The sequence below is a fragment of the Cervus canadensis genome, chromosome X, assembly GCF_019320065.1.
Source record: "Cervus canadensis isolate Bull #8, Minnesota chromosome X, ASM1932006v1, whole genome shotgun sequence".
Classification (NCBI taxonomy): Eukaryota; Metazoa; Chordata; class Mammalia; order Artiodactyla; family Cervidae; genus Cervus; species Cervus canadensis.
In genome coordinates this window covers 136,940,036-136,956,033 of record NC_057419.1, presented here as the reverse complement: position 1 = coordinate 136,956,033, position 15,998 = coordinate 136,940,036, and the positions used below count along the sequence as shown (strand labels likewise).

The 15,998-nt window shown below is 37.9% G+C and overlaps 1 protein-coding gene across 1 annotated transcript in view; it reads right to left on the bottom strand.

Moving 5' to 3' along the window:
- Positions 1–15,998, bottom strand: part of GUCY2F (guanylate cyclase 2F, retinal) — a 123,902-nt gene that overhangs the window by 34,825 nt on the left and 73,079 nt on the right. Inside the window, exons 10-11 of the mRNA XM_043459087.1 lie at positions 13,213–13,302; positions 2,004–2,180 (exon numbers count right to left, since the gene is read on the bottom strand). Of these exons, the coding sequence (XP_043315022.1) occupies positions 2,004–2,180; positions 13,213–13,302 (267 nt within the window). The remainder of the gene's footprint in view (positions 1–2,003; positions 2,181–13,212; positions 13,303–15,998) is intronic.

Here is a 15,998-nt window from a genome sequence, read left to right as displayed (position 1 = left end):
ACATCCAAACTATGAAATATTTTGCAACAGCTAAAAAAATAATAAGACAAACCTGTATGTACTAATAGGGAGCCATATCTAAGTCACAAAGTAAGTGAAAAAGAGGAAGTTGCAGAACTATGTGACAGTATGTATTTTAAAGAGCAAACAAAATCTATAATGTATGTAAATACACACAAAATGAATTGCAAGGCTAATCACCAAACTGTGATTAGCAGTGATGAAGTTGGAGGGAGGATATGAAAGAGGGTTGAGTAATTGTCAATACTTTTCCCATATATATTTATATCATTCAACTTTCAAATTTAATTGAATACATTATTTTTATAAATAGAATTATTTTATGTTCATAATTTATATAAAATATATAACTTTCATAAAATATAGAAGTGTATAAAACATATGCAATTTATTTTATGTGTCTTTATAATTTAAAATAGATGATGAAAAAGAAAGCCGAATACTACTTACTTCTGCAGTTTGTTTGGCAATCTTACATAACATTCAAATGTGATGTACCAGGACTTTTTCAGATGACTTTAATCATTCAAAACAAATTCACCCATATTCTAGTGCAGTAATCTCAGGATTGTTTATGCTGAGTCCTTTTCAGTATCTGGCTCTATTTTGCAACTTGACACTCCTTTGTATTTGTACACTTTACATCTTGCACCCTGGAAATTCTGTAGTCCCCAGTACTTCCAAGCAGAGTCTACAGTGGGTGAGATTTCTCCCAAGATGCTTGGGTTTCATTCATCATGGGCCTCAGAGGACTCATTTAGAGGACTCTCCCTTAACTCATGGGACTTTGCTCACGGAGTGAGTGGACAAAGTATTAGAATAGGAATTAGGAGATTTAAATTATATTATCAGCTCTGTCACTGGTTGATAAACCAGCTGGTTGATAAATATTTATTGAGCACCTACTATGTGTGGTAGACACTATATTTTTTAAAAAAACACCTCATTTTGCTTCTCAGAGCCTCCATAAAAGGAGGCTAATGACAATTCTTTTATGCAAAATTGGAACGAGATAATGTCTATAAAGCTACCTTAAAAAGGGTTAGGCCACAATACAAGGGTCAAGACTCTGATTAACATACAGAAAGCTCAACCAGTCATTGATTATCCAGATCAGCTCACTACAGGTGCACACAGACACAATTTTTATATCATTTCAGGGATTTCATGGATTCCACTGGAATCCATGCACACATGGACCCATCTGTGAACCCCACTGACTGTTAACAGTCCTGGCCTCTGAGAATGGAAGTGCTGCCTGATAGAACCAATGGTCTTTTTGGTCTTATAGAGTTCCACATCTATAACTATGGCATAGAACTATGCAAAGACCTATCACCTATTTCTAAACTGAACCACCTTTTAGAAGGTGAAAGCCAGGAGATGGGGCTAAGCAGAACTAAACAGCCCAGGAATGAGCCCATCCCCACGTCCAGAAAGCAGAGAAATGGGATGGAAGAGGTGTGCTTAAGGCAGAAGAGTGCTCAATGGCTATAGCCATGCGTGCTCAGTCACTTCAGTCATATCTGACTCTTTGTGACCCCATGGACTGTAACCTACCAGGCTCCTCTGTCCGGTTCTCCCAGTAAGAATACTGAAATGTATTGCCATGCCCTTATCCAGGGGATACTCTCCACCTATGGATCAAACCCACATCTCTTGCGTCTCCTGCACTGGAGACAGATTCTTTACCCACTGAGCCACCTGAGAAGCCCAATGGCTATAGGAAGTACAGATAAATCTGGCCCTCAAATTGGTAGTGGGGGGAACAAACAAATTTTTTCTTTATCAGGACCTTATAACAGATTATATATAAATAGTTAACAAATAAGAAAGGTGCTGTGAGAAGAGGTGGGGGCCAACACAGGGAAGGAAGGTGGAGGGGTGATCCAAGGAAAATGACCGAAGGAAAATAAAACATCCCAAAATATTGAAGTTCTAATCTATGGGGAAAATCTTGGATTTTCAGTCTTTCCATTAACCTTGATGAGATCCAGCAGGAGTGATGATTTAAACATCCAATCTAGTTTCACATCCTGATTCATCAGTATGTCTTCCAGGCTCCTTCGGGAACAGAATTCTGTCACAATGGCAAACATCCCCGAATCATAGAAGAAACCCACCAAAGGGTTAATATTCTCATGACGCAGGTCCTTCATCTGGAAACAGAGGGAGAGAAGAGAGTCACAGCTGTTCTGTCTCAGTTGGGAGTTGGGGCCTTCTTCCTGTTTCTTTAGGGACTCTGACAGAGTGGAGCTCAGTGACCTAGGAATACTAAAAAGTTAGTACAGTAAGAGGTGGAATAGATTGTCTTTCTGTGAATATTTATCTAGGCAGCATCTATTAAAATAAATAGCTTCTATAAACATCAGGCCAAAGTTCATAAAATTTGTTTCAGAAGAAATATTTAGAATTTGGACAACATTTTGCTTTTGCATTCGTTCATTTTTTTCACTAACATGAGAAACATTTAGGGTGTCCCAACAATGTCCAAGGCATTGGACTGCATGCTAGTGATACAAAGATAAACAAACTGAAATCAATGTCCTGAAAGGGCTCACATTCAAAGAGAGGTGATAGACAAACTGACTGATGCATTTCCATGTGAAATGAGTTCTTATCGAAGGGAGAGCAGGATGCTGGTGGAGCTCAGATGGGAAGTGTTTAATTTAGCCTTGGAGATCAGAGAAGGCTTCCCTGAGGAGGTAATGTCTTAACCATCATGAAGGGCAAGTAAGAGCTGACCACATGAAGGTAACATGGTGGCAGGGGGCGGGGCAGCCAAGAGAAAGAGCATGTCATGCTGAGGAAACTGCAACAGGTTTAGGGTGGCCAGAACACAGTGTAAGGGAAAGAATATGAGGCACGAGGCTGGAGAGATAGACAAGAGCCACATCCTGTGCAGCTTTGAGAACTCTACTATAGAATTTAAAATTAACATTATGGGCACTAAACAATTGTTATCTATTATTATTACTATTTAATGGGGGATGAGAGAGAAAAGGGCTCCATGATTACTTCTAGATTTCTTCTTGGATTCCTGGATAGATGGCTGTGCTATACCTCAATATAAGGAATTCAGGAGGTTTAGTAGTGAATATGTTGGTTCAGTTGAACTCAGTTCAGTTGCTCAGTCGTGTCCGACTCTTTGCAACCCCATGAATCACAGCACACCAGGCCTCCCTGTCCATCACCAATTCCCGGAGTTTACCCAAACTCATGTCCATCGAGTCGGTGATGCCATCCAGCCATCTCATCCTCTGTTGTCCCCTCCCCATATTCCCTTTACCTTACCGTGCATCTCCCAGCTGCTGTAAATGTTAGCTGATCATTCACAGTTGCTCCATTGTCTTGAAAATTGTCCTAGAGCCCAACCCAAAGGGGAGCTATCTTACTTGAAATGTTAGAGCCCACCCACAGATCCCAGGTAATGATTGACTGAGTGGGAGTGGTACAAAAGTTCAACTCCCTAAGCCTCAAAGGGGGACTCATGGTATAACTTGTGTGGCAGTATTTCTCCCATAGGCTCATAGTGAAGCTAGTCTCAAGCTGAGATCACATACTTGCTGAGCTTTTACTTCTGCCTTATTCTGCATTCCACTCCCTTTCTCTTGAGAGCATTCTTTCAATGAGTCATTTGAACAAGAATTCCCATCTCAGGCTCAGCTTTTAGAGAATCTGACCTAAGAGAGTGGGAAAACAAATTTTGGGTGATGAGGAAGACTGATTAATTCAGTTTGAGACATGTTAAGAATAAAGGGCCTGTGGACCATCAAGTTGGAAATATTTCAAAGACGGTTGGAGATAATCAGAGTTTGAAGCTCAGGAGAAAAGTGTGTTCTGGATAAATAGACCTGGGAATTGTAAACATGTAAATGGCAGATGAAATTAATGGGAGTGAATGAGATAACTCAAGGAAGTATATAGAATAAAAAGAAAAGGGGGGAATTTCAACATTTAAAGGATGGGGAAAGGAAGAATATCCCACATTAACACCTAGAAATGAGACTAAAGAGAAAGGCTTATTTAGAACATTATGAACACCACAAGAAGAGTTTCAGGAAGGTGAGATAAATGTTGGAAGGAATTTCAGGAAAATGTGATAAATACCAGAAAGGTCAAGTAAGATGAGAACAACTACACCTAGACACATCATAATCAAACTCTTAAAATCTAAAGATAAACTTTTGCAGGCAGTCAGAGAATATACAGAAACCTCTTCATCATTAAAAAAAAGTTAGAGTCAAAGGGACATGTGAAAAAACCTTCAGGTAATATCAAATTCAACGGTAAAACATTAAATTCTTTCCCTCTAGAGTCAAGAGTAAGACAAGGATGTCTTCCTTCACCATTTCTAGTCAGTATTGTAAATCAGTATCAAAACATTGGTGAGAAGATTTAAAGAAAACTTAAGCAAAGATCTGTACCACATTAATGGACTGGAAGACTCAATATCGTTAAGATATCCATTTTCCCTAAATTGATTTATAAATTCATATAACTCCCCATGAAAAATTCCAGAAGGGTTTATTAAAGTAATAGACTAGTAGATTTAAGAACTTATTGAAAATTAAAATGAACTATTCTAACAAAAACAATCTTACAAAAGAACAATTTGCAGAGCTTACACAACTTAACTACAGGACTTACTCTAGAGCTATGATAATCAAGATAGTGTGATATTGGCAGCAGGATACACTGATGAGTTAATGAAACAGAGTAGAAAAGTCTAAAAACATACCCACACATATATAGTCAGTTAATTTTTCATCAAGTTGAAAAGTTAATTAAATGGAGACAGGAAAGCCTTTTGTAAACAATTGTTACTGGAACACTGGACATCTCTATGGAAAAAAATTAACTGTGACCACTACTCTCAGTCCATATATAAAAACAAATTCAAAATGGATTATAACTCTATATTTAAAATCTTGGAATAGGCAAAGATTTCTGAGCCACAAAATACAATAAAATAATAAATTGAGATTTCCTCAAAATTAAAGTTTGCTTATCAAAAGACACCATTAAATAAACAGGTCACAGATTGAGAAAAAATATTGTAAAACATATATCTGACCAAAAGCAGGATATATAAAAGAATATCTACATGTCAACAATTAAAAGACAAAACTCTCAATTTTTTAAAAATGGGCAAAAACATAAAAAGACAAGTAACAAAAGAAGATATAGAAATGAATTATAAGCACTTGAAAAGGTGCTCAATAACTTTAGTTATCAGGAAAATGCAAATTAAAGTCACAATAATAAAACATTTTCTACACACCGGAAAGTTTTGCAGTATCAGAAATCTGTATCAAAAAGACAAATGTTGCTGAGAATTTAAAGTAACTGGAACATCTGTACATTTCTAACAGGAGAGTAAAATTTTATAACCAATTTGGAGAACTGTTTGTATGTTTCATGTAAGTTATACTTACATCTACTCTATGACTCAGACTATTAAGTATTTACCCAAGAGAAGTGAAAATATATGTTCACAAAAATACTTGTGCAAAAATGTTTACAGTTGCTTATGAAAAGACAACCCAACACACTAATCATCAGAAAAATGCAAATCTAAATTAAACTGCAGTATCATCTCCCACCCACTAGGACGGCTACTATAAAATTTTTTAAAAATAGATAATAAGTGTCAGCAAGGATGTGGAGAAATTAGAACTCATGTGCACTGTTGGTAGGATTGTAAAATGGTGCAACTGCTATGGAAAACAGTATGGAGGTTACTCAAAAAATTAAAATTAGAACTACAATATGATCCAGAAATTCCACTCCCCAGTATGTATACAAAGAATTGAAAGGAGGATTTCAAAGAGATATTTGCATATACATATTCATAGCAACCCAAATGTCCATCAAGAAATGAATGAATAACATAAAATGGAATATTATCCAGCCTTTAAAAGGAAAACTATTCATACGCTACCACATGGATGAATCTTGAAGACATTATGCTAAGTGAAATACATCAGTCACAAAAAGACAAATACCATATTATTCCACTTATATAAGGTGTCTAAAGTAGTCAAATCCATGCAAACAGAAAGTAGAATAATGGCTATCCAGAAATACAAGGAGGGGGAAAAGGTGAGTTGCTGTATAATGGGAACAGAGTTTTATATTTGCAAGATGAAAAAGTTCTAGAGGTGTGTTTCACAGCAATTTGAGTATATTTAACACTGTCAAACTGTACATTTAAAAATTGTTAAGATGGCAAAATTTACATAATGTGTTTTACATAATTAAACAAATATATATGGTTGCCTTAATCATAATGCCAAAAAAACTAGAAACAAGCCAAATTTTCATCAACAAGAAAATTATAAGCAAACTGTGATATATTCATAAAATGAAATACTACTCAGCATTTTTTAAAAATGAGCTGATACTGATGTATGTAAAAACATGCATTTATCTTAAAACGTGCTATGTTGAGAGAAAAAAGGAGTGTACGCTCTATCATTCCATTTACATGAAATTCAAAAACAGAAATAAAACACTAATTCATGGTGATAGATATCAGAACAACTGTTGCCTCCGGGGTAAAAAAAAAATTGACTGATAAGGGAAACAGGGGATTTTCTGGGGTGATGAAAATATTTTGTATCTTGTTTTGAGGAATGGTTACATAGATAAATGCAATTGTCAAAATTCATTGTACAGACCATCTAATTATACCTAAATAAAAAGCATGTTGGAAAAGACCCTGATGCTGGGGAAAACTGAAGGCAAAAGGAGAAGGGGGTGGCAGAGGATGAGACTGTTAGATGGTATCACCAACTGACTCAATGGACGTGAATTTGAGCAAACCCCAGGAGATAGTGGAGAACAAGAAAGCCTGGTGTGCTGCAGTTCATGGAGTCACAAAGAGTCGGACACACTTTAGCAACTGAACAACAAAAAAATGTACTTCCAAAACACACTGAGACATTACAGGAAGTGAAATAAGCCAGTGACACAAACACAAATACTGTATGATTCTGCTTCTGTATAGTATCTAAAGTAGTCATATTCATAGAGACAGAACATAGACTGGTGGTTACCAGGTATTGAGGGTGAGTGGGGAAAAGAAAAGTTTTGTTTAGTGGGTACAGAGTTGCAGTTTTACAAGATGTAAAGTTGTGATGATCTGTTGTAAAATAATGTGAATATACTTAACACCTAGAGACGGTAATTTTTGTTGTTTCTATCTAATTAAAATAAAAATTTTGAAAAACAGGAGATACCCGTAGAAACCAATTATGACTAAAACAAGAAAAACTAACAATATGAAACATTGGTGATGAGGTAGAATAAAGGGGGTTCTCATAACTTGTGTGCAGGAAATGAAAATAGTAAAGGTTTGGTAGTGCCTTATAAAGTTAAACATGTACTATATTATAACATCCCTGGAGGAGGGCACGGCAACCCACTCCATTATTCTTGCGTGGAGAATCCCATGGACAGAGGAGCCTGGCGGGCTACAGTCCATGGGGTCACACAGAGTCGGACTCGACTGAAGCAACTTAGCACACACACACATATTTTAACATAGAAATTCCACTCCTAGGTATTCACCCAAGAGAAATTAAAATATGTGTCCATAAAAAGACTTATCAAAAGCACATTCATATCAGTTTTATTCACAATAGCCCAAATTGGAATCAGCCTAAATGCCCATCAGTAGGAAAAATACATACATTGTGTTATATCCATACAATTGACTACTACTTAGCAATGATGAGAACAAGCTATTTATACTTATAACATGAATGAGTCAGTCAGTATGCTGTGTGATTCCACTTACATAAGGTTATAGGATAAGCAAAATTAATTCAAGATAGGCCAAAAACCCAAAAACCCAGAACAGTGGTTTCCTTTGTGGTGTGGCAGGGGTGGGAGGGAGCATGAAATAATTTATTGATGAACACAAGGGAACTTTCTTGAGAAAAAGAAATGTTTTATATCAGAGGTCAGCGATCTTCTTCTGTAAAGGTAAATATAGTAAATATTTCAGGCTTGGCAGATTATATATGATTTCTGTTGCAACAATCTTTGTTTTCTTTTTTAAATAACCCTTAAAAAATGTAAAACACATTCTTAGCTCCCAGGATGTAATAAACAGGCCAGGGGCCTTATTCTATTTCATAATAGAAGTCTAGATTATATGCACATATCCCTTCATCAAAATTATATATCTATGATATGAGCATTTCAATGTATGTATTTTACCTCAAAGACACAAAACTGAAAAATAACAACAACAATAATAATAACCAAGTTAGAGATGTGGGAAGTGAGTGGAGGTATAGATGAAATAATAATTGTAGAGTGTTGATAATTGTTGAAGTTGGGTGACGGGCATATGGAGTTTAGTTATATTAATCTGTTTACTTTGTATGTGTTTGTTATTTTCCATAATAAACATCTTTAAAAAGAAACACATCTAGGATGTAGCTGAAGCAGTACTTAAATGGAAATTTCTAGCTTTAAGTGACTGTATTAGAAATTAAGAATCAATTATAAAAACTTCCAGCTCAAAAAAAACTAGAAAAAAAACAACAAATTAAAAACAAAGAAACTAAAGGAAATAATCAGAATACAAATCAATGAAATAGAAAGCAGACATGCAAAAGAGAAAAATCAACAAAGCCAAGTTTATTTCTGAGAAAGATTAATAAAATTGATAATCTAGCAAAACTGATCAAGAAAGAGAAAATACAAATTATCAGTATCAGAAATGAAAATGGGAGCATCACTACGGATCTTAAAACTATTTAAAAGATTGCATGAACATATTATATACAACTTTATGCCGGTAAATTTGATAAAATATATGAAATGGACAGCTTCCTTGTAAGCTGTAACTTACTAAAACAGGTACGGGAAGAAATAGAAAGTTTGAATAGTCTAATATCTATTCAAGAAATTGAATCTGTAATTTAAAATCTCCACACAAAAAGAACAATAGGAATATATTTAAAGAGATTTAAGCAGAGAACTGACAAAATCAGGTTTGATTTTGATTCAGACTGCAGTGTGGAGAAAAGATTTCACCAATGGTGAAAATGGATGTGCGTAGCATTAAAAAAAAAAAACTGCCAGTGGTTGCCAGTGGTTAGGGGGAGAAAGATGTGAATAGACAGAACATAGAGGATTTTTAGGGCACTGAAACTATCCTATATGTTACTGTCACTATAATGGTAGATATGTCATTATGCATTTGTCAAAACTCATAGGATATACTACCTTATATGAGCCCTAATGTAAGCTATGGACTTGGAATGATAATGATGTGTCAATGCATGCTCATGGGTTATAATAAATGTACCATTCTGGTTCAGGATGTTGAATAGTGTGGGAGGCTGTGTGCATGAGTGGGGGCAGGGGGTGATGGAAACTCTCTCTACTCTGCTCAGTTTTGTTGTGAACCTAAAACTGTTCCCCCAAAATTCTCTCTTTAAAAAGAAAGACAGTAGCAGTAGCTCTAGTGGGTGATGATGGGGGCTTGGACCAGGATGATAACAGTAAAAATAAAGGAAGAGAAGAACATAGGAGGTTTAAGAAAAATGGAGAAGCTTTGAAAAATGGATTGTAGAAACCAATGAAGTACTGTAATGGACTTAAAAGACAATGCTAAGGTGCATTCTAAGATGAGAGACATGAATTTATAGTGGAAACAATATACTTTGCATGACTTTCTGCCATAATGCTTGGTTGTTCAAGTGCAGGCACAAAGAAAGTTAAGAGTTAGGGTCATCCAGAATGTGAGTTTTATAAATTTACCTGACCAAAAAGACAGAAATAATGTTTTCAAATGATCAATTATGTAATCTAAGGTGGACCTGAAAGAAGATGAAAGAAGGGCTTATGGGGTGGGAGACAGTAGAGGTCTGGAAGACCCAATGAAAGTATAGGTACAGTTCAAAGAAGAGAAGGCTATAGTCAGAGTGGGATGTTTGAATCTGTGATTTTGGAAGTAAAGCATTTTCAGTAGCAATTATAGATAACAACAAAGCCCAAGGTATAATGAGAGCAGTGGGTGGCTAAAGTGAAATGGAAGAGATGATCAGAGATTACATGGCAGGGAACTAAGTAGCCAAGGTATTAGATGACACAGAGAGTATGCTGCTCAGTTCCACATGATGGGAAAGAACATGAGGCTGAGAGACAGACAGAGCTTGACTTACCTACATACACCTTTGCAGAAGTTGGGACCCTAAAAGATGTTGGAAGTCATCAGTCCTTTGGCTTCTGACTCCAGCTGCTTCTCTTTCAGGAACATCAATCTGACTGTTCAGGACTCCCTTCTGTAGCTGGCTCACCAAGATGTGTTTTCCAGTCTGGCCCCTGGTACCCAGACCTCAACATTTCAAGGTCATGAAAGCACAGAAGCAGTCAAAGCAGTGTTGGACTCACAGTGATAGCATCGTCAGATCACCTTCCTGCTTCATAGAAGTACTGCTGCTGCTGCTAAGTCACTTCAGTCGTGTCCGACTCTGTGCGACCCCATAGACGGCAGCTCACCAGGCTCCTCCATCCCTGAGATTCTCCAGGCAAGAATACTGGAGTGGGTTGCCATTTCCTCCTCCAATGCATGCATGCGAACCCATAGACGGCAGCCCACCAGGCTCCTCCGTCCCTGGGATTCTCCAGGCAAGAATACTGGAGTGGGTTGCCATTTCCTTCTCCACATAGAAGTACTAGAAAGGAATTAAGACTTTTTACAAGGTAAATTCTGAAAAACTGTCCTACACCCTAGGACTGAGTTAATATCTGCACCTGACATGGCAACACAAGTTAGTAAGGGGGCACAAAAAGATGTCATAAGGATAATGGGAGCCAGTTTTCTAACTGTTGGAGAAAGGAGTTACAAGTGTGAAAAGGAAAAGAATAGAATGAACTCTGTGGCATTCATTTATAACGGGAGGTTATTAGATATGATAGATACATAGATATATACATAGATAAATAGATATACAGATAGATTGAATGAAACTAAAACCACTGATATAAATGAATGAATAAATGGTAAAGAAGGTAAGGCTCTTTCTTACTGTACAATCCCAACAAATAAACATAGAAAGAATGCTAGAGTTAGAGGGTCATTAATGGATGACAAAATTAGTAGTACAAATTTGATGAAAAACAGGATATTTATACAGACTCAAAGTATTAATTACAATAGAGAAAAATAACAGTAGCCTTACATTGGCAAAATCTGGTAGACACCACCTAAACCAAGTAATCAAAATTAATATCATGCACATCCAAATAAGAATGTCTTTGTTTTTAGGAAATAAACACTGACGTATTTAGAGGTAAAAAGGTATGGTGTCTACACCTCACACTGAAATGGTTCAGAAAAAAAGAATATATAGTCATTCCTTGGTATCCATTGGGGATTGATTCCGGGACCTGTGAGGATACCAAAACCCATGGATATTCAAGTCCCTTATATAAAATAGTATAGTGGGCCCTCCATTTCCTTGGGTTTTACACCTGCATATTCAACCAATTCAAGGTTGGTTAAATTGGGGTAGTGGAACCTGTGGATTCTGAAGGCCAACTGTACATAAATTTATAAACAAAGAATGAAAAGCACTAGGCAAAATGTAAACAATTGTTGAACCTGGGTAGGATATACAGGAGTTCCTTGAATTATTTTTGTAGCTTCTCTGTAAGTTTGAAATTATATCAAAATTTTAAATTACCCAAAAAAAGATATCATGGATGCACTCTACCTTGGGCCTTCTTATTTCCATATTTCTAACTTAGTAGCTCCCCTAGGTCTGGCCATTTTGGCTCCATACTTTGGATCTAGCTCTTTGTTTGGCATTCCAGATCATCAGACCAGTGTGGAACTACCCAATCTGGCTCTGGTCTTGGTCTCCCTTCTGGATTCCTCCTCATTATTTTTCCTTCAGCTCCAGGCATCAAAACCACATGCAGGGCTTCCCTGGTGGCTCAGTGGTAAAGAATCCACCTGCCAATGCAGGAGACACAGTTTCGATCCCTGATCTCAGAAGATCCCACATGCTGAGGAGCAATTAAGCCCATACACCACAACTATTGAGTCTGTGCTATAGAGCCCACAAGCCACAACTACTGAAGCCCACATACCCTAGAGTCCATGCTTCATGACAGGAGAAGCCACTGTAATGAGAAGCCCGAGCACTGCAACTAGAGAGTAGCCCCTACTTGTCACAACTAGAGAAAAGCCCAAGCAGCAACAAAGACCCAGCACAGTGAAAAATGAATAAATAGTTTTTTAAAAAAACAACTACATGTAAAGGAAATACCAAATCATAACATCTCATTGGGATCCATGGGTCACAGCTGGTCTCCCATAGGCCACACCTCTTCCATGTCCCCGTTTCCTTTGTTTTCTCACTAGTTCTGAATATAGCATGGGCCTCATTCAAACCTATTGGATTGATTTGAACTTGCCTGATTCAGATATGTGAAGGAATCCATCATTATCTTCTAGAAATCCCATTTTCATGAGTCTGAAGGAACCAGACAGTCTCCACAAATCTTTTATGAACTCAAAGTTCAAGGAGTTGATCTTAAATGGTTTGAGAGGGAGCATCATCATCTCTGCCTCATCTATAGGCTGCTTCCTTAAACAACCCATCCAAGGACTTTTTGAATATAATTGGTGGGATTGGGAAGTCACCATTTGTCTTATATAAATAGAAATTATTTATGACTATTTATGACAGATGACTTTTCTAGGTATAGCAGCTATAGAATATGAAAGATTATGGGACATGTACTTAATAATAATCATAGTAGCTACCATTTTACAAAGAAGCTATATGTCAGGAAATGTGCAAGACGCTATATATGTATTATCTTAACCCTGGGAAGCAGACATTAATATACTCCTTTCACAACTAAGGAAAGTAAAGCTCAGAGTTTAGGTGATTTGCTCAAGTTAATACACCTCTTAAATGCAGAGCTGGGATTGAATCCTTCATGTCTTTTTGATTCCGGAGTCTATAGTTCTGCCATTCCATCATATAGTCATAACAAGTCAGTCACCTCCCTGTAGTTTCCCTGTACTGATTTGTTAAAAGATCTTCCTAACAGTTGGTATTTGTTACTTTGGAGAAATTATTGGTTTCAGTGGGAATATTAAACATATTTAATATTATGATATTTAATAATATGAGAGAGAGTTTCTCATACCATTTCAAATATGTCACTTGCACTTGACTCGATGGATTTAATGTCTCCAAAATTTCCAGAGGGGAATTTTTTCAGCCATACCCAATCACCCTAGAAAGAAAAGGTAAAGAGTGTTGAGGAGCCTTAGTTGCCAATAGCTTTAGAGCAACTCTTCCCTTCCACATGAAGAGTTTATAGTTAGACCATCAACACACACAAGCTCTGTTCCTTTTCCTCACCCTCCACCCCATGGATATTCTGTATTCCAAGCTAAAAAGGATGTCATACAGAGAAGTTACAGTTTAAAATTCCAATTAACTAAAGACAGGGAAACAATTGCAGGAATGCAGACCCCAGAAAAGGAATGATACTGATCTCTACAACGACTACCTGAATTCACTGCAGAAAGTGCTGGGTCATTTCACTCATTCATAGCTAAGTGATGTAGCACCAGGTTTCCTGCGATTAATGGTGATGGTTAGTGGTTGCAATTCTGACTGCCTTGAGGCGTCTGTGGTGAGAGAAGTAGGGCAGGAGATGCAGTGCAGCAAATGTTGCCTGCATTTACCTTGATCCATTTTTCTCTCATGGGACAGGCCATTTGGGGGCCTTTTATGCTTTAATCATAAACCAATTGGCTTCAACACCAATTAAACATTTTTCATTTGGATGTACAAGTGTACGACCACAGTAATATGAGTAATCTAGACTTTTTCAGAAGTCTATTTCTGACTTTTTAAGCACAAAACAGTGATTTTCTAAGGCTGCCTGTCAAGTCAAAAACAACAATTATTTTATTGTCTTCACTTTAACACCGGTGCCTGCTAGATAATTTTCTCCTACGTGCACAGCCTCAAGGATTCATCAGTCACCAAGCCCTATTTAGTTTCTGTCCAACCCAAATTTGAAAAAAGCAATACTTATATAGATACCTTTTTCTCTGTAATAATAATAATGCCTGACATTTGCACAGCACTCTCTCCTCTTCCAAGTGCTTTCACATCTATTACCTATAGCCTGGAGATTCCATTTCAGGCTGCACCAATTTGTCATCAAGTAGAGATAATAAAGCAGAGAGCTCTATACAGTCAAATTCCAAGAATAAGAGAGTGTAGCCACTCTCTTATTAAGGAATATATCCAGCTGTGGCATTGCATCTGGAGACCAGCCGGAGGCGAAGGCTAATAACAGGAGCTGCGGGCATCTGAGTTACTTGCCTCTACTGTGTGTCAGAGGGCATCTTCTAGTAAGGAACTCAAAACCCTTTAACTAGGAACTTGCTTTCAGGGGCCTTCAGCAACTGAAAAGAACTATGCCAATCAGGCTCATGCTCACAAAGTTCAGAAAGGTAGTCTAGGACCAGCGCCCGTCTGCACTAGAATGGTAAGTACCAATTCCTGGTCTCTTGCCTAGCAACTCCCCGTATGTGGCCCCATACCAGCTACATCACAGTCACCAAGGAACTGGTTAGGCAAAAGACACAGACTGGCTGGGCAGATGAAAACATATGCATGTATGCACTTACCACATCACTCTACTTAACCCCCCAAATTGTATGCAATTATTTTATATTGTTAGGTTAATCATGTTTCCATTATGGCTTGCAATTACAATGATCTTTTATTTAAAAAATAAAAGGAACTGGTTACAAAGGCCCATTCTAAGTGCCCCCCCACACTTACTCACTTAGTCATGAGAGTCATGAGGGCCTGACAGCTCAAAGCTTTAGCCTTCAGAGGACTTTGTATTTTGTGCATTTGTGCTCAGTCGCTCAGTTCTGTTCAACACTCTGCGGCCCCGTGGACTGTAGCCCTCCAGGCTCCTCTGTCCATGGGATCTTCCAGGATAAGAATACTGGACTGGGGTGCCATTTCTTCCTTCAGGGGATCTTCCTGGCCCAGGGATCAAACCCATGTCTTCTGTGTCTTCTGCATTGGCAGATGGATTCTTTACCACTGAGCTACCTGCTCCTTTTCAGAGGACTCTGCCCAGCATCAAAGGCTGAAGTTTAAGCTGAAAGAATAAACTCTAATGGGAATTTACAAACTCAGCTCATATGTGGGTTATGTGTGGGTTATACACTGATGGTCATTAATGCCTTCCAGCACCTTTGCAATTCTATTACTTGGATCATGGTCACTGCTAGCTTCTATGGCTCCTTTGTGCTAATTAGCAAAGTTAAAATAATAATTGTGTGAGACTGTTTATTACTGTGCAGCCTGTGGAAGCCCGGTGATGCTGGGCAGCAGCCCCAGCTGTATGTATCTATGCATATACCACATTTTCATTGACTCATACATTCTCCATATGCCAGAAAACACACTCCCCCAGCAACTTCAGTACTCTGGGTACCACCAAACCCTGCCTGACAGGTAAGGCCTCTTCACAGGTTTGGAATCAGGCTGTAGAGGTGCTGGTGAGAAGCTGAAATCAGGTCTATAGAAAGATTAGGCGGGAGAAAGAAGTAATCTAAAAAAACTCCAGGGGTATTGTCAAGGTAGCACAAAGTCAGGTGCATATTTGTTTACCAGTGACTATGTATGTGCATAGTCAGGTATGCTGGTATAAATGTAGATACGTGTGAAAGTTGCCCCCACCACCTCATTCCAGAACTAGGCTTGGAGGCCAGAATCTCTCTGCTCACTCCTGCACCACTCTCACTTTAGTTAGTATATGTCTACAATGTGAATAGTACCCTCTTAGATGCTGTCCCCTTGTGCAGTGTACAACCTGAACATCAGTACTGGCAGCCCTGACTCTGCCTATAGCCAGTGCCTATTACCTTCTTCCTGGAATCAGCTCTATTA